The 26,966-nt window shown below is 39.8% G+C and overlaps 1 protein-coding gene across 1 annotated transcript; it reads left to right on the forward strand.

Annotated features, from left to right (window-relative positions):
• Window positions 1-701: 701 nt before the first annotated feature.
• Window positions 702-24,195, forward strand: TUBGCP6 (tubulin gamma complex component 6). Its single transcript, XM_058805284.1, has 27 exons — window positions 702-747; window positions 1,278-2,089; window positions 3,591-3,754; window positions 5,163-5,373; window positions 5,903-6,076; window positions 7,110-7,231; window positions 7,543-7,618; window positions 8,059-8,168; window positions 9,927-10,018; window positions 10,113-10,252; window positions 10,981-11,130; window positions 11,802-11,883; window positions 11,961-12,049; window positions 12,224-12,339; window positions 12,945-13,083; window positions 13,174-13,290; window positions 13,532-14,843; window positions 15,275-15,330; window positions 15,584-15,776; window positions 16,043-16,211; window positions 17,485-17,626; window positions 18,606-18,800; window positions 19,056-19,188; window positions 19,422-19,635; window positions 20,707-20,906; window positions 22,676-22,777; window positions 24,002-24,195. The coding sequence occupies exons 2-26, from the start codon at window positions 1,343-1,345 to the stop codon at window positions 22,765-22,767; spliced, it is 5,235 nt and encodes a 1,744-aa protein (XP_058661267.1). The 5' UTR covers window positions 702-747; window positions 1,278-1,342; the 3' UTR covers window positions 22,768-22,777; window positions 24,002-24,195.
• The last annotated feature ends 2,771 nt before the right edge of the window (window positions 24,196-26,966 follow it).

Consider the following 26,966-nt stretch of genomic DNA (forward strand, 5'->3'; position numbering starts at 1 on the left):
ATGTTCTGTTTCAGTTTAGAGTTTCTTTGAACTGGCCTTTGAGGTCCAAAAAGGTATTTAAATTGGAAACTAGCCAATGGCCAAACTTTAGCTTCAGCATTTTTCCTAACAGGAAATTTGTTTCCTGACAGAGGAGATTTTTGCCATTCTCCCCTCTCGCACTGTCTCGCCTAAACGCCTCCTCCTCCTTTTTTTTTTTTTAAACGCAGCGTTTTAATGATAAAAGCATTTTCTTGTGTAATAGCTCAGCTCTTTCCCCTTTCCCTGCCTTTCTTCAATGGAATTTCTAGTGTTGCATTTTGATATGTATTTTTCTAAGCCTTTATTAAAACATGAATTAAGAGGGGAAACAGTGTACTGTTAGTAGATTTGTTTGCAAATACGGTCCTAAGGCTGCTCGAGCCCGGCGTCGCTCATTGCTTTCCGGCACTCGCGTGTTGTTATGTGTTTGTCAGCCGAGCCGCGGCAGTTCAGGGTGAGAATTGCAGGAATGGTTTAAATTCACGAACGCTCCAACCGGCGTTTCCCTCCGCGGTCGGAGGTGCCGGAGCTGAGGCCGCGTTGCAGCAGCGCCGGGCCTGAGGGGCGGCCCCACGGGCTCCCTCGGCCCCCGCCGGGGCGGGGGCGGGAGCGGGAGCGGGACGGGCAGCGGGGCGGGCCCGGTCGCGCTCGGGTGACGTCGGCGGCGGCGGCGGGAGGAGGCGGCGGCGGCTCCGTCCCGCTCCCGCTGCCCGGGGAGCGCCGCAGGTACGGCCGGGGGGCGGGAAGGGCGCGGGCAGCTGCTGGCGGCGGGGTGTTCGGGGCGGGGGGGCCCGGCCGGATGCTCAGGGTGAGCCCCGCCGCCGGCAGCTCCTCCGGGGGTGCCGACACCCTTCCAGTCCTGGGTGGGTGCTCCGGCGTGCCCCGGGGATGGCGGGAACCCTCCGGCCCAGCCGTGCGGCCGCCCCCGGTCACCATCGCCGCCCGCGTCTTGCCCGCGCGGCCGCGGCTGCAGGCACCGCGAGGGGAGGGAGGTGCTCCCGCAGGATTCCGGGATCAGATCTGGACAATCTTCCCTCTTTTATTTCAGTCTCCCGAGAAAAATTTGGCATCTGGAATTAAGCTTCCTGCACCATAACTTCATTGATGATAAAAGTTAAAGTGGGTTTTTCATAGCTCATGTCCTAAATGTGTGTGAGGTCAGTTCTCTTTTCTTTTGAGCTGTCTCAGTTCAAGTTAAAGCATACTTACCAATTTCTTATGCACCTTATGAGTTTTTTCCTTCTGATATTTTTCAGGTCTTCCTTCCCATGGGATCAGAGACCCAGACTGTACCTGCCAAAACCTGACAGTTCCATTTGCAATGGAGAGCATTACACAGCTGTTCAATGACTTGTGTGAAGCACACCTGACAGCTCTGCCATGGAAAGTTCACTTAGGCAGGCAGAAGATCAGCAAGAGAAGGGCTAAGCAAAATTTGAAAAGGGTTGCTTATAATGCCCTGTTCATGAACCTTTTTCAAGATGAGGCTCGTAAGCTGCAATCAAACGTTTCCAGACTCCCGGTGAAAAACAAAATTTTGATGCTGTCTTTCAACTTGAGAGTCGCTGGCCTAGGTGCTCAAGCAGATAGACTGGAGAATCTTGTGGAGGAACTGGAAACAGCTGAATGTTTACCATTTACTGAAGTTAATTCTGTCTTAGATCTCTTAGTACAGCTTGCTGGGACAGGTCCCCCTCAGCTGGTACCTCAAAAAAAGGACTATTTTTTGAACAACAAATATGTTGGGAGGAATGTCAAATACCAGGGTTATGATTATTATGATGTGAGTGTGTTTGAAGCTGACATACAGTCTCTGATAACAAACGAAGAATGTCAGTTCAACGACACGATTCAGCAGACCCTGCAGATCATGGAGGCTGCCCCTGGCACTGGGCTCCCTGCCATGGGGCTGTTCTCCCAGAGCTGTCCTGCTGGGGACAAGTTTGAGAAGGAAACGCGCGTCTCGCTCTTCGGTGCTCTCGTCCACAGCCGCACCTATGATATGGACATCAAGCTGGATTTACCACCAGTGCCTGACAATGCAGATTTGTCTGGACTTGCAATTAAAGTATGGTATCATTTGGTTTGGACTAAGGAGTGCATGCATGCTTTCATGTGTCACTTTAAAATATAGTTAAAAATGTACATAGTAGTTTAATTGGTGATAGAAGCCTACAGCACTGGAATTTAAGATGGAGCAGGGATCCTTTCCTTTGCAGAGAACCAGATATTCTTTTTGGAGATGTATAATACCAAAAACCTTGGTCTTGCCCTGTAGCTGTGTCAAAACCCATCATGTGGCCATAGCCTTTATGAATTGAAGCCATCAGCTGTATCTATGCCTTCCCCACCCTAGCAACCTTTCGCTTGCATTTTTGCCTGCTTCTTCTGATGAGCTCCTCTGCATTGCTGCTTGCTTGTCAGTGCTCAGACTGACTGCCTAAGCATCCCTGCCTGAATGTACTGATTTGCTGTTCAGATTGCATTACCTAACTTGCTGTATTGTTGTCTTGGCTTGTTATATCTTAAAGCATTTTTTCTGGGTTTTTTTTTTCCATTTAATGGCCTAGTTCCTATTGTCCTATTACCTTTTCAGTGTGTACAGTTTCTACTGTATCTTTTTTCCCCTTTTGCTGTCCGTTCTGTTTATTTTTGCTGGCTTATTCTTGTAGAAGTACTAGGTACACTTTCAGAGTTTTTCTTCTTTCTTTCCACTTTCCATTTTTACTGTGTGTAGGTAGGCTTATTTATAGCCTACCCTTAGATCCTCATCTTGTTCCCTTTACTTAACATATGGATAGATCTTGCAACTCCTTTAATTCAGGGTCTGAACTGAAACTTGAAGGCAAACACATTAAATAGAAAAACCCTCTGCCATTCAGTGCTCACATGTGGATGTAAATTGTAACCTAGAGGAGGCAGAAGCTTTTTGAGTTAGTGCTGACCTCTTTCTATCACACTGGAAAATTTGCAATTTCTTGAGGAATATGCTGCTTTTTACATGGATGTGATTTACATGGATGTCTTTTACTAAAATTGAGGATAATTCTGCACATATGGGTCCTGTTGAGTGGGAGTTGAGGATGTGGCATATACACTGTTTGGACACTTACAGATTTTCTGCATATGAATTAGGGTACAAACTGTGGTTAGTCATAGTTAACAAAATGCTTACAAATTTGAAGATTTGTGGCCTGGATCCTTTGTCTGGAACAAATGGTAAAGCAGTATTAATGCTACATTGTTGAATGTCCATACCTGAGATTCTCCATTTGTAGCACTATATGCTTGCCAAACAAGAAAGTTTAAAATTTAACCCCAACAAGTGTAGTATATTATTTTGAAGGTGATTTGTTTTTTATGTATGGGCATTAATACCTATAGAGACTCATAAGATTAAAAGAGTGCCTACAATAAAAATTTAAGCTTGATATAATGGGAGGGTAGCTGAGAGAGGTTGGATCACGTTGAGTCATTTGGTCATGAATGATTGCAGAACATCTTTTTCATTAACAAATGTGTCTTCAGTAAAATGTTTCCATGTCTGACATTTGAATTCTTTCTGACAGGTTCCCCAAAGTATAGACCAGTCAGAAGATGAGGGATTCCAGTCAGCATCCAATCTGACTCCTGATTCTCAGTCAGAGCCAAGCATGACTCCAGACATAGACCTGTGGGATGCAGTGCTTACATATGGACCCAGCAAAAGAAGGTGTTGGGAAAGAATTGGCTAGTACGTGTCTGATCTTACTGGTAAATTTACTGTGCACCATGTGCAAATGTGTGAAGGTGCATTGCATCTTAGTTCCACATGACCTCAGTATAAATAGTGAAATGAGCATGTCTAATTCACAGATTTCAATATGCTGCATTAATAGGGATAAAGGAATAAAAGTTGTGTGATTTCAACAGACCGATTCTTAGAGTGCAGCACTTTCTCAGGAAGAGATAAAATCAACTTTGTCAAAAAACGAAGGGATTAGGAAAACACTGTTTGTGTGAAATGCAGCATTTTTCTATCTATTTTGACTTCTTACATGCTATGCAATTTGTCTCAGTATAAAATGATTCCATATTTTCAGTTTCAAAAGAGAAAGTGGTAATTGTAGAGCAGTAGAAGATTTAAACAAATATCTCCCTGTATTGTAGAGTATTGTATTCCTTTCCCCATCCTGTAGACAGATGAGAAAATTGTAACAGACTTCTTGGTGGTCTAGTTAGGCTTGTAGTTCTTTCGGCTTTTGAGCAGAAGATGCATCTCCTGAGAGAAAGCTCTCTGCAGTCCTGTTCAGGGTTCCTGGCTCCCCTAAAATGGAAGGTAAAAGGAAAAGAAGGTATGGCAGGTGTTCTGAGATTTCAGATGGCCAGTGATGAGCCTGATTCTTGGAGAAGCTTTGCTCTGAATGTTTTCTTTAATTTTAAATAATAATCTAGTGGTGTGCTGTTGCATTGTTGAACAGTGGTTTTTTATCTCTGAGACTTAGAAGCTCAGAAACTCAGAAATTCACTGTTCTGACTTTTCAAAGCCACTATAGCCCACTTGAGCTTTTTCCTAGAACAAAACAATTTTTCTTGCTGCTTTTTAGACTGTAGGGGTCTAAGAGCCATATATAGACCATATGCCTGACTGATTTTGTGTAGTACCTGCTACTAGAATTCAGAGTTTTTGGAAGAATTGGAAATAGAAATTGTTTTGGAGGGGATAGTAATCTTCACTATGAACAGGCAAAATGTGTTAATAGAAGTTGATTCTAACAGTTGGAGTGTATTTCTCTTCAACTTACTTGAATATTAGCATTAAATGAACCATGGAAATATGGCATATATTTTCCTTGTTTTCCTAGTGTGAAAACTGCATGAAGGAGGGCCATAAAAGCAGCTGGTAGTTCTGTGCCAAGGATTCTGTCTCTTTGAACTGATGTTCAAATTATCTATGTATTTATGTATTTGTTCTCTGCACTGAGTTTGAGCTCTGGTTTCATTGACTGCACATTCCCTTACAAATGTCTATTACAAGTAACTTTTCTGTGTGGAATTCTGTCTGTGCAAAACTCTGAAATGCTTTTTTCTTCCTGTATGAGATGTATGTCATTCTTTTCATTACACAATTACCTTGTAATGTTGTGTTTACTCTGCCACAGCCCACCTGGTAAAAAAGAGGAACCGTATCTTACTGAAGCTGGGAGAGAAGCTTTTGACAAATTTTACAAACTTCGAGAAGGGGAATTGCAGCTGTTTGCTAATACTGTACTTCAGCTTCCTCAGCTTGTGCTGGTGAAAGAACCTGAACTGGTTAAGGATGTCTTGAATGTCCTCATTGGTGTGGTATCCACCACATTTTCACTCAATCAGGTAGGGAAGATTTTTATCTGCCCTTCCTACTCAAATCTTTTTAGTTTTTTCCTTCATAGAGGTTTCCTCCTCAATACATTTATTTCTGCTGAGATCTTGCAGTTGTGACTAGTGTTAAGAAGTTGAATGTTGCCTAATGTCAACAGGGCAGTATTTATCTATTGCAGTAATTATGTTACTGTAATAGGCTAAGATTATTTGTAGTTCTCTAAAGGGAAAATAGGTTTATGAGTACTTGAAAATAGGTGTGTAAATAATTTTGTAGAATTGGATTTTCTTTAAGGAATTAAGTAAAGAGTCTTATTCTGTAAATGTTAAAGCATCATTCCTACTCCTCCAATTTTGCTACAATTCCATGTTTGTCTCACTGTCCTAGCTATATAGTCTCAGTCACCTGAGTATCTAAACTGAGAATTTGTCTGCTATTATTTTTGTGTGTAAGCATTTGCTATTTTAAATCAGAATACAGCTCTAGAAATCATTGAATCTGCCTGCCTTTTCTTTTTTTCTCCTCCCTGTATCCTCTTAGGCTGCTCAGTCCTTTGTGATAAAGGAGGGGGTGTATGTGTCTGGAACATCACCAGAGACAATGCATAACCTGCTCTCAGAAGTTGCAGAGTATGGAACCTATTACATGCGGCTAAGTCGCTTTTCTCTTCAGCCAGTTTTGGATTCCTCATACAGCAAAGGACTTGTGTTTCAGGTAAAACAATTGCATTAAATCAACTGGGTTTAATGGGCCAATTATCTGAGGTAGAGAAGGTCACTGATTTAATGTAAAGCTGGAATTTCTGCATTCTGCAAAACTGCAGGATATTTTTAGTGTAATGCTCCATCCCAGGTCAGCAAGGAACAGTGCTGATGTATTTAAATCACAGCTCTCTGTGCTGAGGGCTTGCTTCCACTGAAACATGCAGTAAAATGTCTTTGTTACCTTTTGTTTAGTAATATTGTTCTGTTGTGGACTAAAGAATTGAAATTTTTAAATGCTTTTAACACGTTTCTTATATGTACAGAAAGATGTATAAAATTAAAATACAAGAACTTTCTTAGTACACTGTATATATATAAAATATATTTTTCAAAAATAAAAACTGAGGTAGAAAAAGATGGTTTGAATAGCTTTAATTACTTTTCCTTGGTTCAAAATTATGCATGCAAATTTTCCATGTCAGTCCTCGGCATATTATGTTGAGCTGTATGTACGCACTGTAATATCTGGTGATTTAATCTCTTCCTAATGTATAGAATTAAGTTAGGATTAGTTATGAAAATCTATTCATGCTGAATATTTGAATTACAGCAATGTTATTCAATTTCTGTTAAGAAGGTTTCTCTGTTAGATAAAGTCCTAGATAAGTGTTTTGCAGTATCCAGTTTAGGCACGAAAGTAGGGAAGCAGGTTTCCCTGGGCTGGTTTTATAGAGAATGAGGAGCTCCTCAAAGGACAAGTTAAAGAATCTGAGCCAAGATGCTTTATTTCACTGTGCATGGCTCCAGGCTCTATGCACTGCATGTGTGAGGACTACAGAGGAGTCATCAGGCTCATTGCAGTGTCTGAAGTTGCATGGACCCTCACTCGCCCCTTACTTTAGTGTTCAAGTCTCCCTTACCTGCATATGCCATTTATTTTACTAAAAGGTTTTTTTTTCATGCTGATGCAATCGATGAGAGACATTGATAGACTGTTAACAACTTTCACAGTAAGACTTTTAAGTATTTTCTGTTCATGCCAGGCATTCACAAGTGGACTGAGAAAGTATCTTCAATATTACCGAGCCTGTGTTTTGTCAACACCTCCTACTTTGAGTCTTCTAACAATCAGCTTTCTATTCAAGAAATTAGGTCGTCAGCTGAGGTAAGAGAATGGTATTAAATGTTTAAACTTTTCCTTGCAGAAAAAGTGCATATACACTGAGAAGGCCATATTACATGGGCATTCTTATTTAGTCTGTCAGTATTTTTCCTCTGTTTTACAAAATTTTTTTATATCCAGACTATTCGAGGGAAAACATACAAGGTCTTTATACTCAGTTTCTTAGTTATGCCTGTTGTCATTCAGCAGATTGAGTGTGATTGTTGTACAATATTGAAATTCAGCAAAGTTCATAACTGATCTTGGAGACTCCTGGTTGAAGTTTTTATATATGTTTTAATACTGTTTTTTAGGTATTTAGCTGAACTGTGTGGCATAGGAACGACAGCACTGGGGATCAGTGGTGGAGCTGGTGCTTCATTTCCTACGGTGATTTTTTGTTTGATATTTTTATGTTTGTTTTGGGTTTCAGTGTTAATATTCTTCAAATATGTTGGATTTTACATTAAATACTTAGTGCTGGTCTCTCTACTAGCAAAGCTATGATCCTGGACCTCCAGTTAAAGCACTATAGTCCTTTCTCCAGATACTTAAACATATGGAAATTTGTCCAGGGTTTTCAATTCCTGAAATAAACAAAGGGCTCAAAATAAGCCTTCTAGTCATGTGAATCCAACTGTAAACATACCTGTCTCACTCTAGAGATGATAAAGTGAGCTTGGGGTAACTTGCTCAGGTGAAGCAAATAGATGGAGGACATGAGATGAAACTGCCTTCTGAGTCTAGTGAAATATGTCAAGCCATGTATTTTTGTTATTAAAGATGTTGTGAAGTGTGTTGCCTAATGTTAAAATATTTTTCATTTTTAGGGTGTTAAATTGCTTTCATATCTGTACAAAGAGGCTCTCAACAATTGTAGCAATGAGCATTATCCAGTTCTTCTCTCTTTATTGAAGACAAGCTGTGAGCCATACACAAGGTGTGTCGATACTGTTTGTTCTCTGCATAACTGAGTTTAAGAATTATGAATTGGTAATCTGGTGAGTGACTCTGCATGTTTAACGGTGGCTTTTAATAATTTCAGTAAAAAATACATGTCTGTATATGCAGTATATATTAAAATTGGTTAATTTTGCTGTTCTGACCCTCTTAGCTAAGTAACAATGTAAGGAGTTATGTGTGGCTAGATTAGTAAATAAATATGTGTAAATAAGACTTAATTCTTGCTGCTGGTCATGGAAGTTCATATTGAAATATCCTCATACCTCAGTTAAAATCCCAAAACTGGAAACTGACAAGTTTCTTTTATTGTACAAACTGGGGAAGTTCATGCTTTTTTCCACTGTCTTTTTGTTGTGGGCTTTTTAGTAAGCAAAAATGAATAAAATATCTGTTGTTCATTAAGTACATGTAACTAACTGATAATAGGAGTAACTAAAAGTAGAGTTCCTTGGATTGCAACAGTTTTGTTAAGCAGTGCTCATCAATTAAAAAATTATTAGTTTACAGACATCTGAAGAGATGGTAATTTTTTTAATAGCTATTTACACGAATTATAGCTGTAGTCCATCATCAGTTTGCAATGTTACATAATAGATGTAAAAATACAAGAGAAAACAAAAATCTGCCAAAATGCTCTAAATTTAAGATTCCTCCCATGGCCACCCTTCTTGTGTTTTCTTCCTTCTACATGAAATTATCTTCGGAGAAATTTAATTTCAGATTTACCAGAAGCCTCACTGAAATATCTTCACAGCTCTTACCCTGCTATTTATAGAAGGAAGTCAGATTTCTGAAATACCAAGGGCATCACATGGAACCTAAAAAAATCTGGATTGCTGCATTGATTCCTAAATTTGCTGCAGATAGCTATTGAAGTATCAATTATACATGATCAGGACTACCCTGGAAGGAAGCCTCTATTATCTGCATAAAGTGTTACCCACTCATTTATTAACCTGAAGGAAATTAAATAATACAAGTTGTTGCTCAAATAAACCACAGAAGCATCAGATTTAACAATTTAAAAGTGCTTAACTTTTTACTTGCAACCTTGAAGTTGAGCAGCGGTTGCTGTGTTAAATGCTTCCTCTTTGTTGCACATTGTTAATTAAAAAAAAAAAAAATCTCCCAGGACCTCTGAGCCTTTTTATCTATAGCCTCAGATTGTATAAAAGTAGTGGGCTTTTTATTTCTTCAAAAGTTTGACTCACACAGAAAAAATATGAAAAAGCATGAATAAATATGCCAAAATAGTAATTCTCATCATGGCATATATATTAAAAATGTCTCTGGGTCTGGGGAAAAAGTACTTGGTATTGCATCTTTATTTTATACCCTTTTAGTTTCTCTCTGCTGAAATTACCACTGTTTAAAACAAATCCTTTCTGCTTTTCTCTTGCTGTGCCCTTGATGTGCTGCAAAGTTTTCTGTATATTTTTATATATATTTAGTAAATTGATGTGTAGGAATAAAATAATTGTTTTAATTGAGGCACTGTTCTCTTATCTAAACTAATTATCACTAAAATAGTCTATTAAAAATAGCTTAAGAAAAGTGTAGAGCCACAATTTCCTGTATATTTAAATGTCAGTGTCACAGCACTTAATTGATGGCTTTTAGCCTGCATATATCTTGTGTCTTTTGGGATTTTAGAGAGCATACTAACTCCTTGGTTATAATAAAGAAGAGAATGCAAGAGAATTGATTTTCAACACTGTACAATTTTTTTTTTCAGATTTATCTATGATTGGGTATATAGTGGTGTGTTCAGAGATGTTTATGGAGAATTTATGATTCAGGTGAATGAGGATTATCTTTGTTTCAGAGGTACAGTATATATATATGGAGCATTTCTAATTAGTATAATTTGTGCTGTTAATTAAATAACTAAAATATGTATTTCCATCTTTTTGTTACACAGATAAACATTACTGGACTCATGGTTATGTTTTGATTTCAAAAGACGTAGAAGACTGTGTCCCTGTATTTCTTAAGCATATTGCTAATGATGTATACATATGTGGGAAAACCATAAACTTGCTGAAATTGTGCTGTCCTAGGGTAAGTTTTGGGTTGCTTCCTTCCTATTACATTACTCTCTAGAGCAAGAGTGCAGGTTTTTAGCAAGTTCACTCCTTTAACAAAACTTGGTATTACGTAAGTAGGATGATGAAGGGCAATTACTTGCTCTCAGATACCTGTGAGCTGATTATCCACTCTACTTGCTACTACCTCACTGCAGAAATAGACATTTTAGCACCATCAGATTTATTGTATACAATGTACATTATGTATTTATTTCTTTGTATTGAAAGCAGAAATGTTTGTGGCATTCAAACTTCCACTTCTTGCACTACTCCTTTTTGGTCTAAAACTGCCTCACTCTTACCAGGTCATGGCTCAGTTCTGCACAGCTCTTTTAGCTGTATCACTGCATTTTCAAAAAGTTTTGTTTATTGGTATTTTGCAGAACGATTCTTGTCCTTGATAAGAAGAACATGTTCAACTATTTTGTGTCTTCTCTCTATATGTCCAAAAATAAAACAACCAGAGAGGTGTCTAAAGTCTGTAAACATTCCCAGGGAGCAAGTGTTCTCCTTAACATCAGAGCTGCTCAGTCTCAGCAGAGCAGCTCATTATCAGCTATGTGGTGTCACATGTAAGCCTAATACCTCAAGTGAAATAGATCCTGTATGGAGGTTTTGTGAAGCAGGACTAAGTTAAAAAAATGTGTAATGTGAATTCATAATATTTAAAATGTATGTAAAAGGAAATCTCTCATTTTTCAGCATTATATATGTTGGTCAGATATACCTGTTCCCCGGATTTCAGTTATTTTTTCCCTTGAAGAACTGAAGGAAATAGAGAGAGATTGTGCAGTGTACGTAGGTCGAATGGAAAGAATTGCTCGATACAGTTCTATAAGCAAGGAGGAAAAGGTAAATGAAAAAGGAGCAAATACCTCATTATGATTTTTTAAAAATAGTCAATTTTCATTTTTGTTATAACCTCTAAAGAATTTGTATTTACAGTCAGATTTTTAATGGGTAAATTACAGTTTTAATTGCAGCAAATAAAAATTATTAAATATTGAAATTATGTAATATAGCTTTTAAAAGTATAGGTGGTGTGTTGATATTTTTTAGCCTTTTCATATATTAAATGAGTGTTAGACTTTGATCTTAGTTCTTTACATTAGGAGATTTGTCCTCTTACTGAAAAGACTGTTAGATTCTGATTTAACAAATGAGATAAACTAATTAGTAACCAGATAAGACTGTTTGTGATTTCCATGGCTAATTGTTTTTTCAGAACATTTTAACTACAAAGAAAATTCTGGCCTTCAGATTCCATCAATTTAGTTTATATATCAGATGGAATTCGTTTGTTTTAAAGTCTGGAGTATTAACTTTCAAGACTAGTTTGTAGATTTTGCATTTACTTGTTTTATTCATATTTTTGTTGTATTAATTGATTAATAACCATTATAAAATGTGCATCTGTCTTTGCAACTGTGTATCAGTGTATTTCAAGTCTAAAATAATAGAAAAAATTCCACCTTGGCTTTTTCTTTTAAATTTAATTTTATTTTCTTTTATTTTATTTTTAGGACTTGCGCATGGAAATAGCCAAACAAGAATTAATTGTTCATGCTCGGGAAACTGCTAGCAAAGTACTGAAAGCCATTAGTGGTAAGTTATAGTGGCATTTTATGTGCTCTCTAGTGATTTTGTTAATGTAAACTAACAGAATCTTTATTTTAACACAGACAAGCAAATATCAGAACGAATGGCTTTGGATGCAAAGAAACGGGAGCAGTTTCAGAAGCTGAAGGAACAGTTTGCAAAGGACCAAGAGGTATCTCTCTGCCATTCTAGAGGCAGACTATATTTCTTAGGCAAATAAATGAATGGATATGTTGTACTGAAGTTGAATTAGTAGCTCATGGTGTACAAATAAGAACTTCTTGTAGATGTGTGTGTTACAGCTGGTATTGGGAACAGCTTTTAAAAGTGTTAAATATTTATGCAGCGTCGTCTTGCAATAAAGCAAGAGGAGATTGATGATGATTTCAGCTATGCCCGAGAGCTCAGAGAGAGAGAAAAAAGACTGAAAGCTTTAGAAGAAGAACTGGAAAAAAAGGCAAGGTAAATGTATCTGAGTTGTCTTCAAAATTATCATAAAGATCTCAGGAAAAAGTAATTGTATGTTAAAATTCACAGTATTTTGCAGACTTTATTCTACAAGGGTAATATTTGCAGTTAGAAGATGGATGTAAGAATTTTTGGCAATCAGTGAGCAATTTTGTTACAAATTGTTAGTGGCCATAAAATCTGGGACCCACTGATTTGTGCCAACCCTATGCTGGGTTTTGCTATAATAAAAATTTCAAGAAAAAAATTGACTGCATCTTAAAATTTAAAAGCAGAGCCCACAGCAAAAATGGTCACGTATGTCAAAGCAGAAGTAAAAAGCAGTTGGAGTTTGATATTTCACTTTCTTCTGTTTCATCTAAAATTACTTAAACCAAATGAATTACCTACTAATACTAATAAAAATAGTTACAGAAATACATGTTGACTAAAAATGCAGTCCTGTGTTTTCCACCTGTTTATTCTGTGACTGAAGCCTCTGGCTTCTACATTTCAAGAACCAATTCTCAGTTCTGAAGTGCTAAAAAGTTTTATTCTTTAGATGGGAAGATGAAAATCAGTGTGCAAAAATCTGTAACTTTCTTTTTACCTTCATTTAGGCAGGAATTAATTGACCATTATAGCAAACTTTCTGATGATGCAGCCCGTAGGGAACAAAGAAAATTATGGAAAATTCAGCGCCACAAGTTGGAAACAGCCCGTCTTAAGTTTCTGTTAGAAGATCAAAAACGCATTGAGGTACCTCCTAAAAAGATTTAAGAAGTGTAATTTAGAAAATTTGATACTTGGTACTTAAAGACTTTTTTCTTTTTTTTTTTTAATTTGTAGGAAATGCTTGAAAAGCTTCCAGAGGGAAGCTATAGGAGAAAATTAGATATTATTCCTTATAAACAGTGCCAGTTGGCTTTGGATAAAACCCCTGTTGAGAAAGAGCCACCTTCACAAGTGAGTTTATTTTCTTACATAAACTTCAAGTTGCTGTTCCAGGTTTCCCTAAAGGGACTTAATTTCATAGTTCATTTCAGTTCAGTAAACACAAGGTTCACTGCAACAGCAAGGTGAGTAGTTATCATTTATGTACTCATCAGAAAAATTGGGAAATTTTTAATCCTGTAATAAAGCAATGCCTTAATTAGTAGGTTGATATGTGACCAACCATACAGTGTAATAATTATTTCTTTTTTAGGAGTCTTTTGTCAAACCTCTGCCTTCTAATGAGACAGTTGGCAGAGAAGAATCTGAGACTGAACAGGGATATGCTGCTTCTGCTGACAAAGCACTGCCTGTGCCAGAGCCAGCAAATAATGATGCTGATGAGCATTTTCAGCCTAAAGCAACAGGATCTGAAAGCAATCTCCAAAATTCAGAGAAAGCATGCAGTTCTCTATACAGTGCTGAGTCCTTGCCTGAATCCAATGTAAATATAGAAGATTTCTTATCAAAGTCACAAGATGAACAGTCTGTTGCTGTCAGGATGCAAGGATCTTTGCTCGATGAAGCATTCCAAAATATTAACTCAGATCTTTCTCAGACTTTGCAAGTGAGTGAAAGTCAGGCTGTTGTGAGAGGACCACCAGAAGAAGACAGTGCACCATTGCATCAGCAGAGCGAGTATGATTTCAGTACAGTTCTCAGACCGTCTGCAGCTTGGCAGGGACATGTCAGAGTTGGGGAAAACGTATTTGGTGTGGACAACAGAAGGCCTCGCTGGAATATTCATGGACATGCATCTGATGCCAACATTAGAGTGGGAGAATATGTACCTCAAGTGGACACTTACCAGCCACATTCAAGTCCTTATGGGCATTCTTCAGATTCCCATATAAAAAGCAGCAGCTGTACTTCTGAAGTTGAGTCTAGGCGACCTCGATGGAATATTCATGGACATGTTTCTGAAGCTCATATTAAAATTGGGGAATATGCTTCAGAGATAGAGACCTCAAGGCCCAGGTGGAACATCTATGGACATGCTTCAGAAGCCAATATTAAGATTGGAGAGTATGTGTCAAATGTAGCTCCTGCAAGGCCTCGATGGAGCAGCCATGGTCACGCATCTGATGCCAATATCAAGATTGGTGAAAACGTGTCAGAGGTGGCCTCAGCCAGGCCTCGTTGGAACATCCACGGGCACGCCTCGCAGTCACACATCAAAATTGGAGAGCTGGTGTCGGATGCAGAGCCTTTGAAATCCCGTTGGAGCCCCTTTGGACACGCATCCCAGTCTAGCATCCAAATAGGGAAGTGGGCCCCATCTACAGAAAGTGATCCTATACCTCATCGTAAAGCCATTTCGGGTTCTTCGTCCGACTCCACAGTTCAGACACTTCTCTACAGTGAGGAGTTCTCTCCCGCTGAAGGGGGCAGGAAGGATGCAAAACCATCACAAGTTAAGGAAGAGACTTTGCCTCAGTCACAGATATCTGACAGTGTTACAGACTCTCCTGATGCTAATATTCAAGATGATAAAAAGGAAAATACAATAGAAAAGAAAGAAGAAGGTAAAATAAAATTAGGTTTATTCAGTCAGCATTTGTTTAAGGGCTTATGAAAGTAACTCCAAATGTTTATTTTCTAAACGGGTCCTTTCTTCCTTACTTATTCCACTTAATTCCTTGCATTACTTTTCATACAGTGCTAGATTTCAGAGGAAAGAATTTGAGCTTAGACTTGTCTCCTGTATGCAAGAAGCAGAGCATTAAAAAATGAAACTTTTAGCCTGGAATTTTGTGAAACAGGACCTTTAGGGTCCTTAAGTAGAGAACATGCATAAAACTACCTGGGTGGAGCTGTGGGGAGGTACTGTTATTGGTGTGGTTGTTTCTGCGATAGTTTATACAGGAATCTTGAACTGCTTTAGGAGCAGATCTGAGGTATGAACCAAGTATTATAAGCAGGTCTAAGTAAATGCTGACTTTAATTGTATTTACAGTAATTGCAGATGTTGTCAACAAGGACCCTTCTCCAGATTCCACACAGAGCTTACAGGTAAGAAGCAAAAGGGGTTGTTGAGAGGACTTATTTTTCTTTTGAAAAATTGAACTGAAAGTAAAGGTAGTAAATTCCTCTCTGATCTAGTAGTTGCTGTAAAATCATTTTGTTTCTACGTGTCTGAAACACACAGGCGAGTAGGCTCTTCTCTTTTCATTTGAACAGCTAGGCAGTTACCTGTAGGAACACATTAAGCCTGAACAGACAAAGCCAACATCTCTCATAAAATTTGTCCATTCATGAATTTTAGAAAGAAGAACCTGAAAAGGCCATTTCTCAAGATACCGTGCCTCAAGAAACTTTATCTTCTGAAGCTAATGCTGCCACAGCCAAGGAGAGAGAAGGGGAAGAGGAAGATGCATGGAAGAAAGAACAAGCTTATTTGAAAGCCTTATCTGATCAGTATTGTATTGAAAAGTATCAAGATAGTTATGATTTGATGTGTGAGTAGAACTGCTGGAATAGTAGATCAATAGAAGATGTGATGAATTTGAGCTAGAAAGCTGAATGTTATGACGTACCAGTGATTTACCAATGTTAGGAACTGTAATAACCAAACAATTTGCTCCAAGGCACAAAGATGAGAAATACATTTTGACATGTTATGATTTTCTGACCTAGAAGTCTTTGTATACAGAGGTTAATAGGAACATATTATTAAGCTTCTTAACTATAATAACTTATATTATTTGTGTATTTTTAAATGTAGCAGAGCCACCAGTTTCTCATCTCTTGCATCACGTGATACCAAGATCATACACATTTCCTGTGGACCCTACAGTGCAGTCTGCAACAGATGAAACTGCTGTACAGCTGAGTGAGCTCTTGTCTCTGCCAGTGCTGATGAAACGTTCTATTACTGCTCCACTTGTATCTCAGTGAGTATTTGTTAGGAATTTTGCAATTAATTTTGCAATTAAAGGAGTTGCACATAGATGTGTTAAATTTGCTTTTAGGTCCTAGAAATAATTCAGTAAATGGTCCATTAGTAATTAAAAAGATCAGATCTGCATGATAAATAATAACATAAACTTAGACATTTATATGCAAATTAAAAATGTGAATGTGTGTTTGTAATATAAGCACTCAGAGGGAAGTCTTGTAGATTATGCAGCAGTGATTTTGACACCATTAGTTTCCTTGTTCTTTTAAAAAGAAGGTGTATTCTTTATGTGTGCTAGTTTATATTTGAAAAATGAAAGCGAAGGGAGTAAAAAAAATCTTTAAATTCTTGAAATCTCATATTGATCAGGGTATATTTCATGCTTATGTGGGAACTCCAGCTTCAAGGCTGTTTTGAGGTATAATGGAAGCAGTTCTTGTTACCATTGGAATATATAAGGAAACCACATACATGTTGGATGGTTTAATGAGTATATCTAATAATATTTTAAATAAAAGTTTTTGTTACTTTGTACAAGATTAGCTTTTGTCATGAAAACAATTACAGACACTTTTTTAGAATCTGCTTTCCTTTAAGTTTCCATCTGCTAGCTCTCAGTGTGCTATACTCAAAGTTTGGTGCAATGTAGAAAGATGTTATTGTCTAACCTCATTTTAAACACCTGGTTGGCTGCCAGAATGATCTGTGTGCAGATTCACACATTCAGCAAACTGAGCCTGAGTTTTTGTGCTGCCAGAATAACCCTATCCCTGATAGGCAAGTATTTAAAGTATTTAAAGCTAAGTTGAATACCTAGACGGTACTGTAGGCTGTGTATAGATCTAGATGCTAAACTGTAGTATAGATCTTAATATCTGGTGTCAGAGTTTTTTTCAATTAGTATATTCTTACTGGGGATTTAATAGTCTTTTAATTTGTGTAGGTGCAGAGATCAGAATGCTATTGATAAAAAATTGATAAAATGTTGATCCAGGTCCAGCAGCATATTCCAAAGATCACTGTATGTAGCCGGTCTTAAAATACTTCCCCAGTATTTTTCAGAACCCAGTTACCTGAAGTGGTAGGTTTTAGTTCTGATATATAATGGATGAGGATTTTTTGTCTCATGTTTTTTGCCTATATGAGTAACATCTTAAATAGCAGGGTTAAGTACTGGAGTATTAATCTGATGTAGCCACAGCTGAATGTTAACAGTAAGGAAGGAGTTGCATGTAAGTGTAATATCTTTTCTGTGTTTTTATTCTTAGTGTTTCTCTTGTGAACAAAGCAATAGTTGATTACTACTTTGTGGAGCTGAATGTAGAGAAGCATTTTGAAGCACTGAGACACTTTTTATTAATGGAAGATGGGGAGTTTGCTCAGTCACTCAGTGACCTGTTGTTTGAGAAGGTATTTGCTTTGTTGTCTTAACCCCAGGGTTTGGGGTGTCTGCTTTGCCTTCGTGCCTCTGAATTGATTTGGATGGGAATGAGAGAATGGTGTGAATTGGAATCCTGGCTTGTGGAGTTTTCCTCTTTTGTGCTGTGTTGAGAAGTCTGTAGCAAGGAACTCTGTTAATGTTGTAAGGATGGAATAAAAAGGTCTTGGACAGATAAGCACTCCTGGAAGGGTACCTCACTATTTCCTGTGAAAGCTGCTGCACTATTGCTGTCCCCTCCTGTCTGCTGGCAGCAAGGCTGGAAGAGCCTGTTGCCATTTGCTAAAATCCAGTGGAAAGCTGCCCACTGTGTTGCAAACTACCTACTCTTACCTTAAATATCCTCAGCTAGAGAGCAGAGGGGAGGCCATGTGAAGAGAGTGCTGGCCCTCTGATGAGGCAGTGTTTTCATGACTTACTGCTGTGTTCATGGGGAAGACAACAAGGTAGGACAGATAGCCTGGGTTGATTCAGATTGTTGACCATGGACATAGGCAGCTGTAGGAGAGTTAATGCATTTTTCTGAGTTCTGAAAATGCTTTAGACCCAACTAGGGAGAGCACTTGGGGATTTAGACTTGATGAATAGCTTTATTTGTAAACCTCTGAGAGTGCTGAGGTGATGAGACAGGCAGATTCAAGTCAGATAAATTCCTTGAATCCCTGGCTTTCTAAAGACTCTATTCCCTGCAGGAGGAACTGAACCACAGCAGACATAAGAAAATAAATCAGTGTAGGTATGAGATTACCCTTCAGGCTGTGAACAGAAAATAGTTCAGAAGTTGCTTTTTATGCTGTTCATGCATCCCTATGGCAGAAGTAAAAACTTCCAATCAAGGCAGGGTAATCACCACTTTATCATTGTGCTTTAATTCACCTGTGTTCAAGAGCCAAGACTTTTTATTAATATGATGTAATTAGTGGTTTGTTTGGTTTTTTTTTTTATCTCCAGCTTGGATCAGGACAAACACCTGGTGAATTGCTGAATCCACTGGTTCTTAATTCTATCCTAAATAAAGCACTACAGTACAGTCTTCATGGTGACACCCAGCTTGCTTCCAATCTTTCTTTTGCCCTCAAGTATCTCCCAGAAATGTTCACGCCCAATGCACCGGATGCTCTGAGCTGCTTAGAGCTCAGGTACAAGGTGAGAGGTCATGGAGCAAGGTAGAATACTGCACTTATGCCATGGTTCTTATGTACAGTGGTGAATATGTTAATAAGAATACAGTATCTAAGAATGGAGTAAAATAATGTGTAATGGAAACGACAGGATTTACTTAGCCTGCCCATTGCATTGCATTATTAAAATACATAATAATTGTTGAAATACTTGTATTTTAAATAATGTTATAATTTCTAACAAAAAATGTAGTATGATCAGCACTGTTGTTTCTTGTAGGTTGACTGGCCTCTGAACATTGTCATTACTGAGAGCTGCATGAATAAATACAACAAGATTTTCTCCTTTTTGCTTCAGCTGAAGCACATGGTGTGGACTCTCAAGGATGTTTGGTTTCACTTGAAGCGCACTGGTGAGTGTGACTAGTGAAAGAGAGCATCCTGTTCAAAATGCAAAGGAAGATGTTCTGAGAAAATTGTGGCTTTTGAAGTTTGACATGACTGTATATAAGCAATTGTCTAGCAGAGGGTGCTGAAGGCATTTTAAACAGGATTAGACTCTACTAATAAAAATCTAAATTCCTTAAAAAATTCTGATTTTAGATGGTCTCTGTGGTTGATAATATATTTCTGCTTTTGTTTTCAGCTTTAGTGAGTCGTGCATCAAATTCTGTCCAGTTTCGACAGCTCCAGCTGTATAAACATGAGATGCAGCATTTTGTGAAAGTAATTCAAGGTTACATTGCTAATCAGATCCTTCATGTTACATGGTGTGAATTTGGAAACAAACTGTCTTCTGTGGGCAACCTGGAAGAAATTCACAGAACACATGCTGAATACCTCAACAAAGCAATCTTCAGGCAAGTTACCATACTTGCTTTTACTTCAAATGCATGTTAAGGGAGTGGCCAGTCCTAGCCTAATGTATTTGTGCAAAACTGACTTTTACCTGACACATTAATTAGTCTTTACATGTGAAAGTGTTCTTATGTAAGAAACAAACTTCATGGCATCTCACAAGGTCTGTACTTTGATACTTTTTCTCAGCTATCCATCCTTTTCATTTCCCTGGACTCCTTGAGTTACCTCCTGCTCCTGGTCACCATGCCTCTGCAAGCTTCCAGCTGCTCAGGACAGCTCTAAACTAAGGGCACACATGCCACAGTTCTTTTTCTGTCACTCTGTCCTTTGTAAATTACTGCTGTTTCATTCAGCATCATTAGTGTGCCCAGTAAGCCTTGCTGAAGGATATGAGATGCATCTTCTGTACAACGTGTGTGCTTTTAATATGTGTGCAGTGGCCAGGGCTGGACTTGGAAAGGACAAAAAGATTTGTCTAGCTTTATGAGCAGTGCAAGAGACAACCATCTTTTAGGAATCACAAGCTTTTAGCCCCTTAGTTACTGTATGTGAGGCGTGGTGTGGTGTGGTGTGACTGAAAGGAAAGGAGCTACAGTTTATTTGGTTTCTTCTTGTACAGTGTACACTGAAATGATGAAGTGGTGAGATGGAGGGAGATGATACAGAACAGAAATTAAAAGCAAGAAAAGAAATTTCTCCTTTCATGTCTCTGTTTGCGAGTTTTAATCAGAAAAGGCTTGCCTAGAGCTGCTCTTTGGATAGCAGGTGGTAGGATGAGAGGAGATTAAAGTTTAAGGAAAGTCAGAACATGTTGCTGTTAAATGTCATCTCTTTTGCAAAGGCAAATGTCTTTCTAGAAATCAGATTCTCTAGGGCAGATATAAGTTTCTTGGAAGTGCAAGTAAACTGTGTTAGATTTAGGCACCTTGTTTAAAATTTGTTGGCTGCAGTCTTGGGGATTTTTTAAAGCCATTATCTTTAACCTAAAGGGTTGTCATTCCTTTGTATTTATAGTCTTACAACCAGTAAATTACATCAACTGATTTGTGCAGTTGTTTTTGTTCTGTCAGGGGTCTGTTGACAGAGAAGGCAGCCCCTGTGATGAACATCATCCACAGCATCTTCAGCCTCATCCTGAAGTTCCGCAGCCAGCTCATCTCGCAGTCGTGGAGCTTTGATGCAGGGAAGCAAATGGCTGTCCATCCCAACTTTGGTCTGATGCAGCAGTCCTACAACACCTTCAAATATTACTCCCATTTCTTATTCAAAGGTAAGAAATTGCATAAATTCTAGATGGAACAAAAGGTCAACTGGCTACTGGAATATTTTAGTAATATAATGTAAAAGTAGGAAGATTATATGCTTAAGGAATGTTGGAAATATACTTCCCAAATGAAAACTGCATTGTTGTGGTTTGCCAAGATCAGATCTGCATGTACATCAATTGAGATGTACACACATGAAATCTACCAGATATTTGAAAACTGACTGTAAGTTTTTGCTGATTTACAAAATAAGTATTTGGTATTTAGCTGTACTTTTGTGCATACATTTTTTCTTTTCTCTGGAAGTGAGTTCTGAAACTTTTTATTGGCAGCAGTGAGAGAGAGATAGATACCACTCAGAAGTAATTTTAGATATATATGCAATAGTTGAGTTTTACCACTAGTATGAGATTTGGAAGTTCTGATTCCCACGTTGGACTAAAGCTCAGAGAGCCTTCCAGCATGTGCTCCAGGCAAGCTTTTCAACTGTGTTCAACTATTGACAAATGTTCTTTCCTTTACTATGGTAAAATTTCATCTCACTCTCAGCTTAGGCTATAATGTGCTGAAATGGTTACCTTCCATATGTCTTTCAGATCTTGCTTGTATTTAAGTACATTACTTATCCTTCGTCTGTTATAAAGGATGTTTGTGGGATCTGGGTTCCTTTTTTTAGAAAATCTTGAATTCCCGAGGGAGGTGCATCTGCTTTTCTTCTATCTATTCTTCTAAAATATTTTCTAGTTCAGACTATATTCTTCAGGAAATGAGCTGCCCTTTTTATTCTTTAAGGGTGTCCAAAAATGGTATCAAAGGACCAAAAACAGATATTTCAGGATGAGTTAGAATGGCTGCTTCCAAATTCTACAGGAAGTCAGAACACCTGTGGGAGCCACCTAAGCCCATACTACGAGATCTATGGTTGCTTCATGGACAGAGATTAATAGACCATTCTGTAAGGAAATCTGATGAGTGACCCATTTTTTTACACCCTCTTTGTTAAGCACTACAAAACAAATATGTGCTTGTTCATCTCCACTTGTACCTTCAGTCACCATGTATTGTAAAATGCTCTCTCTCCACAAGGGGTTGATCCAGAATCCATTGAAAGCCAATACAAAGTTTTCTGGACTTCAATGGCTTTGGCTCGGGCCCTAACTTCTAAAAAGACACCTCCCCTTCTTCCTTGCATGCTGCTGCTGCTTGCTGATTCCCTTGGTATTGGTGCATGGGATGTTTGTGAGCTTAGGGAGCTTCTGTTGGCTTTTTTCCTTTGTACTGGAGGATGTTTAGAGCAGTTGGTGTGTCCGTTCATAGAGCGTGAGGGCTTTGTCCTAGGAATTTCTCTTGGCTTTTCTCTCTCACAATGGACTTCACTTCAGCAGAGCTGCTTCTTTCACAGAGGTCTCCTGAGGACCTAAACGTGCTTCCTGGTCAGTTGTGATTGTGATAGGAACACACCATCTTTATTGTGAAAGATTCTGTGATTTCTTTGTTTCTGTGAAAGCGACATAAGAAGGAAATGCTTTGTTAGAATAATGCACTTTCACTTGGAACTGACACATAGTCCTTCTTTTGCATTTATTTAAAATATTTTATAATTCCAGAAAGAAATACTGGACTTTTCTTATGTTAAAATGTACATTTGTTCTCAGATTTCTGCATTATGATTTTCTTGGTTTTTTTTTTAATTAAAAGGCACAGATGCTGTCAAGGATGAATTTGCAATATTAATCTTAGTTGAAGCTTACTTTATTTATTTTATTTTTTCCAGTGGTAACAAAGCTTGTAAATAGAGGATACCAACCACATTTGGAGGATTTTCTGCTGCGAATTAACTTTAATAACTACTACAAGGATAACTGAACTCTATAGAGTAAGGATCACTGATAACACAGTAAAACAGAAACTATATGTATATGCTTATGATTTATAGAAGCTTATGCAAATGCCATGCAGGAGGCATTTTTCTTCAGTGAAATAATCTGCTATCTAAAAGCCTGAAGAGTATAACCACCATACACAGAGCATGATGATGTTTAAAATCCACTAAACCTGCCTGTTGTTTGATCTGCTAAGAATTAATATTGTCATTATTGCAGAGATAGCAGAGCTGAGTGCCTGGTCTTAACACAGGAGAGAGTGCAAAACTGTATATCTGTGAATGTGTAAATGTTGTATTTTCAGTGGTGTGAATTTCCCTCAATGTAAATACATGTATGTGAAATAAATTAACAGATACTTTCTAAAATTGCTGAGAGATGGGTATGAGGTACAAATGTTCCCACAGATATTAGTACCTGTTATTTGATGTGGTTTATTTTCAAACTGATATTAATTCTTAATCTAAATATAACTAATTTCTTTAAGACTTGTAGTCACAGTGGAAGAGAGCATGATGTGCCAGGGTGGTCTGTTAGGAGATACAATATTTGAACTATTCAAGCACTTGGTGATTGTTGGAACACTTGTGCCAAACTTAGTTTCTTTATCCTTAATTGAAACTATGCATCTTATTTTGTGGTGATTATTTAAAACACCTAAAACAGAAATTCAGCATCACTGTGCAAAATAAAGCTGTAATTCCCAATATATTCCAACTACTGCTTTCAACTAAAGCATCATATTTGCATAATATTCCTTTTCCCACTTTGGTTTTTTCCCTTATATTGTGAGAAGAGACAATTGAACTTTCAGTATCATAATATGAGAATGCTATAGAGAGGCAGTCAGCATTAAAATACTTTGGTTTTGAGATCCTGAAGTCATGGTTGACTAAAAGGTGGATATATTCATGAGGAGTTTATTGTCTGGTGAGGGGACAGTTATTTAAAGCTACAGGCCTGACTGGCATGTTGCCAGGACTATGGACTATTGAATAAGATTATTTTATGATGTATAGATAGTTTTATAATTTTTTTTCTGAATGAGAAATAAGTATTAGAGACAGAATATACCAGCTGTGAAGTTGACCTGAATGTTTCTGCTCTGATTCCAAAGTCAGTGTCAAAACATGGTCATGACAGTTGCAACATACATCTTCTATGTTGTTTCTTCATCTGTGCTGTATTTAATTAATTCTCTGCCTTTTGTTCTGCAGAAAAGGGGATTGCAAGAGCAAGCGGCTTGCAGACTGAGCTGTTTTGTTGCCTAGGGAGGCAGAGACCTGTTTGTTTACCTGACTTGTTCTTCAGGAATTTACAGAAATGGGTGTGTATGTGCAGGCGTGGCTTTTGGTGCAAACTGATGTCTTGTCCTGAAGCCACTGGACTTCCCACCCAGCATCTTTGGGAGCAGTGTCTGATGTTTGGGACCTTATTGCTTGGCCCTACACTGTTACTGTAGAAAGACACATTGAACACTGTCTGAGTGCTGTGGTTTGCCTGGGGCAGACCTTTAACATAAACACAAGCAGTAACAGACAACAGAGGTGATCATGGAAGCGTTGGTTGGACATATTTAAGCGCTCTTGGAATTCCTCCTTCCAGCAATGATGCTCTAAGTGAGACAGCCCTGGGCAAAGCAAAGAAAGATGTTGTTCTTTTTAAGGAGAGCAGTTCAGGCTGGCGTGAACGGGAGGATGGAGAAGGTCTGGTCGCTGTCCGGAGCCGGACGCGCGGCCGCGCTGCCCCCGCTCCGAGCCCCGTCCCGCAGCCGAGCCGCGCCGCGGGTGCAGTTGCGGGCAGCGCCCTCGAGGTGGCGCCGTCTGGCCGAGGCTGAGCGGGGCTCCCGGGCGGGCGGAGCGGCCGCGCCGGGGCTGCGCTCCCGCGGCTCCGCGGGCCCGGCGGCGCGGGGCATCCCCGGGCAATGGTGTGTGCTGGGCAGAGCCGCTGGGAGCGGAGCAAACTTCCAGAGCCGTCCGGCGAGGTGCTCCCGGCCGTGGCCCCGGCTCCGCGCTGCCGAAACTTCCCTGGTGTCGGGGGGTAAATGGGAACTCCGCCACCCGGCATCCGAGCTGCGAGCCAAAACCGGGGTCGGGACAAAGAGCGTCGGGAATCTTATCCTGTGTCATCGATCCTGTGGCGGGGGACACGACTCCGCCGCCCGCGGGAGGCGGGATGGGGATGGAGGCTCCGCACCCTGGGGGAGACCGCGTTAAACAGCCCCGGCCCGCGCCGGTGATCCCTCTGTGTCCCTGTCCTCGCTCCGGTGCCACAGCCTCAGCCTTCACCGGCTTCCCCTGCTCAGAGATCCCGCGGCCGCGTCTGCCGGCACCGCGCCCCGGGCGGAGCGGCCGTGCCGGGGAGGGCGGTGCCGAGCGCGGGCGGGCGGGCCCGGAGCCGCAGCCGCGACCGGCTGGGGATTCACGTGGAGCCGCTCCGTGCCGTGCCGTGCCGAGCCGCGCCGTGCCGAGCCGAGCCGCGCTGTGCCGAGCCGCGCCGTGCCGCGCCGTGCCGTGCCGAGCCGCGCCGTGCCGCGCCGTGCCGTGCCGAGCCGCGCCGTGCCGCGCCGTGCTCTGTCCTGCCACAGAGCGTCGCCTGCTTCAGCACCAAGAACAGCTACAAGTGTGTCTGCGCGCCCGCCCCGCCGAGCCGTGCCCTGCCGCGCCCGTCTGAACGCTTTTGTAATTCTGCATTTCCCTCCCTTCTTTGGTTCTGCTTTTTTGCCATCCTTAGACGGTTTTCATGCAAGGGAATTCTAAGCTACTTTTTGAGTCAGGGACCGCATTTCACAGTGTTTTTCCAAGAACTGAGCTATGGAGGCCTGAGAGTTCTAAAAGAGAAATAACTAAAAATCTGATCCTTGAGAGGGACTTGTGAAGTCACTTCAGAAAGACGAACTTTTTAATTCATGTTTCCAGGGAGGAGCCAATGAGTGAATACAAAGAGCATCCTAAGTCACCAGAAGGGTCAGACCAGCAGTGTCAGTGCTTATGACCCTGCTCTAGGGAATCCATGGAGGGATGGAAGAGGCCGCTGTAGAAGGTAGGAAGTAACACAGCTTGTGCTCCTTTGCTAATAGAAGCTCTGAAGGTATTTGAGGTGATTTCAGTTCTTTGGGCAGAGGGTATGGTCAGATATCTGCAGCACGTGAATCCTCAGGCAGCAGCCAACTCCTCTGGTTTATAAAAGCTCACCTGAAGACTGTGGATTCTTACTGTGATTTTACAGTTGCTGGGCCCTGTGTCCACACTGTCCTTGCTCCAGGGTGGCTCCTGGGACCAGCACTGCTCTGGTGGTGAGGTCTGGCTGCCCAGCGGAGCTGGGGCACAGCTCCTGTCCTGGCTCCATCGAGGGGCTGATCCTGCTGGTTTGGCCCAGGACAGCCCTGTGCTGCAATCCCAGTGGTGAGCAGGGGTGGAAAAGAGGCATCAGAATATCAGTCCTAAGCTAAGATGCAAACATGGACATGTGCAATGAATGCCATCCTGGAGCATGTTTGAAATTAGGGCAGATTCTTGATGTCAAGGAGTGCTGGTTTCAATCACTGGGTGCAAGGAGTCAGGAAAAGGATGCCTTCATGTGCTTCTGTCATGGCAAATGAACAGCACAGCTGCAGGGTTGGAGCTCCCATCAGTTTCTCCTCTTAAATAACTCCAGCCCTTTATCTGCAATTATTTCCAAATTTCCTAATTTTTTAAAGTGTTGAATACAAATTTAAAAAAAAACCCAAGCCAAAAAAAATAATAACAAAGCAACATAATAGCATTTAGAGGTTAAAAAAAAAGAAATCTTTTTATCTGATTCTAAATTATTTATTTGATGTTTGTCATTCATTGCTTATTTCATCTTCCTTCAAATGTTCAAGTGTTTTTAAGTTGGTCTGCCAAATAAGATTTAGACTATGGACATTCCAACTAGGAAGTTTTAGGAAAAAAATGCAGAATTGTTTCTTTCTAGATATAAAATTTCTTAGTAAATACATTTTTTTCCTAAATATTTTCCACTTTCAAGTACTTGGCATAGAGGTGATTGACTTCTTAGGACCATTTTGATTATTTGTCAGCAACTCACTGTGGGAAGGGTGGGGGAAGGACTCATTAATGCTGGAGCATGAGCTACCACCAGAACAGGCACCATGAGAACCTAGTCATGAGCTGGTGGTGTGTGCTCTCAGAGCCTGAG

The sequence above is a fragment of the Ammospiza caudacuta genome, chromosome 5 (assembly GCF_027887145.1).
Source record: "Ammospiza caudacuta isolate bAmmCau1 chromosome 5, bAmmCau1.pri, whole genome shotgun sequence".
Taxonomy (NCBI): Eukaryota; Metazoa; Chordata; class Aves; order Passeriformes; family Passerellidae; genus Ammospiza; species Ammospiza caudacuta.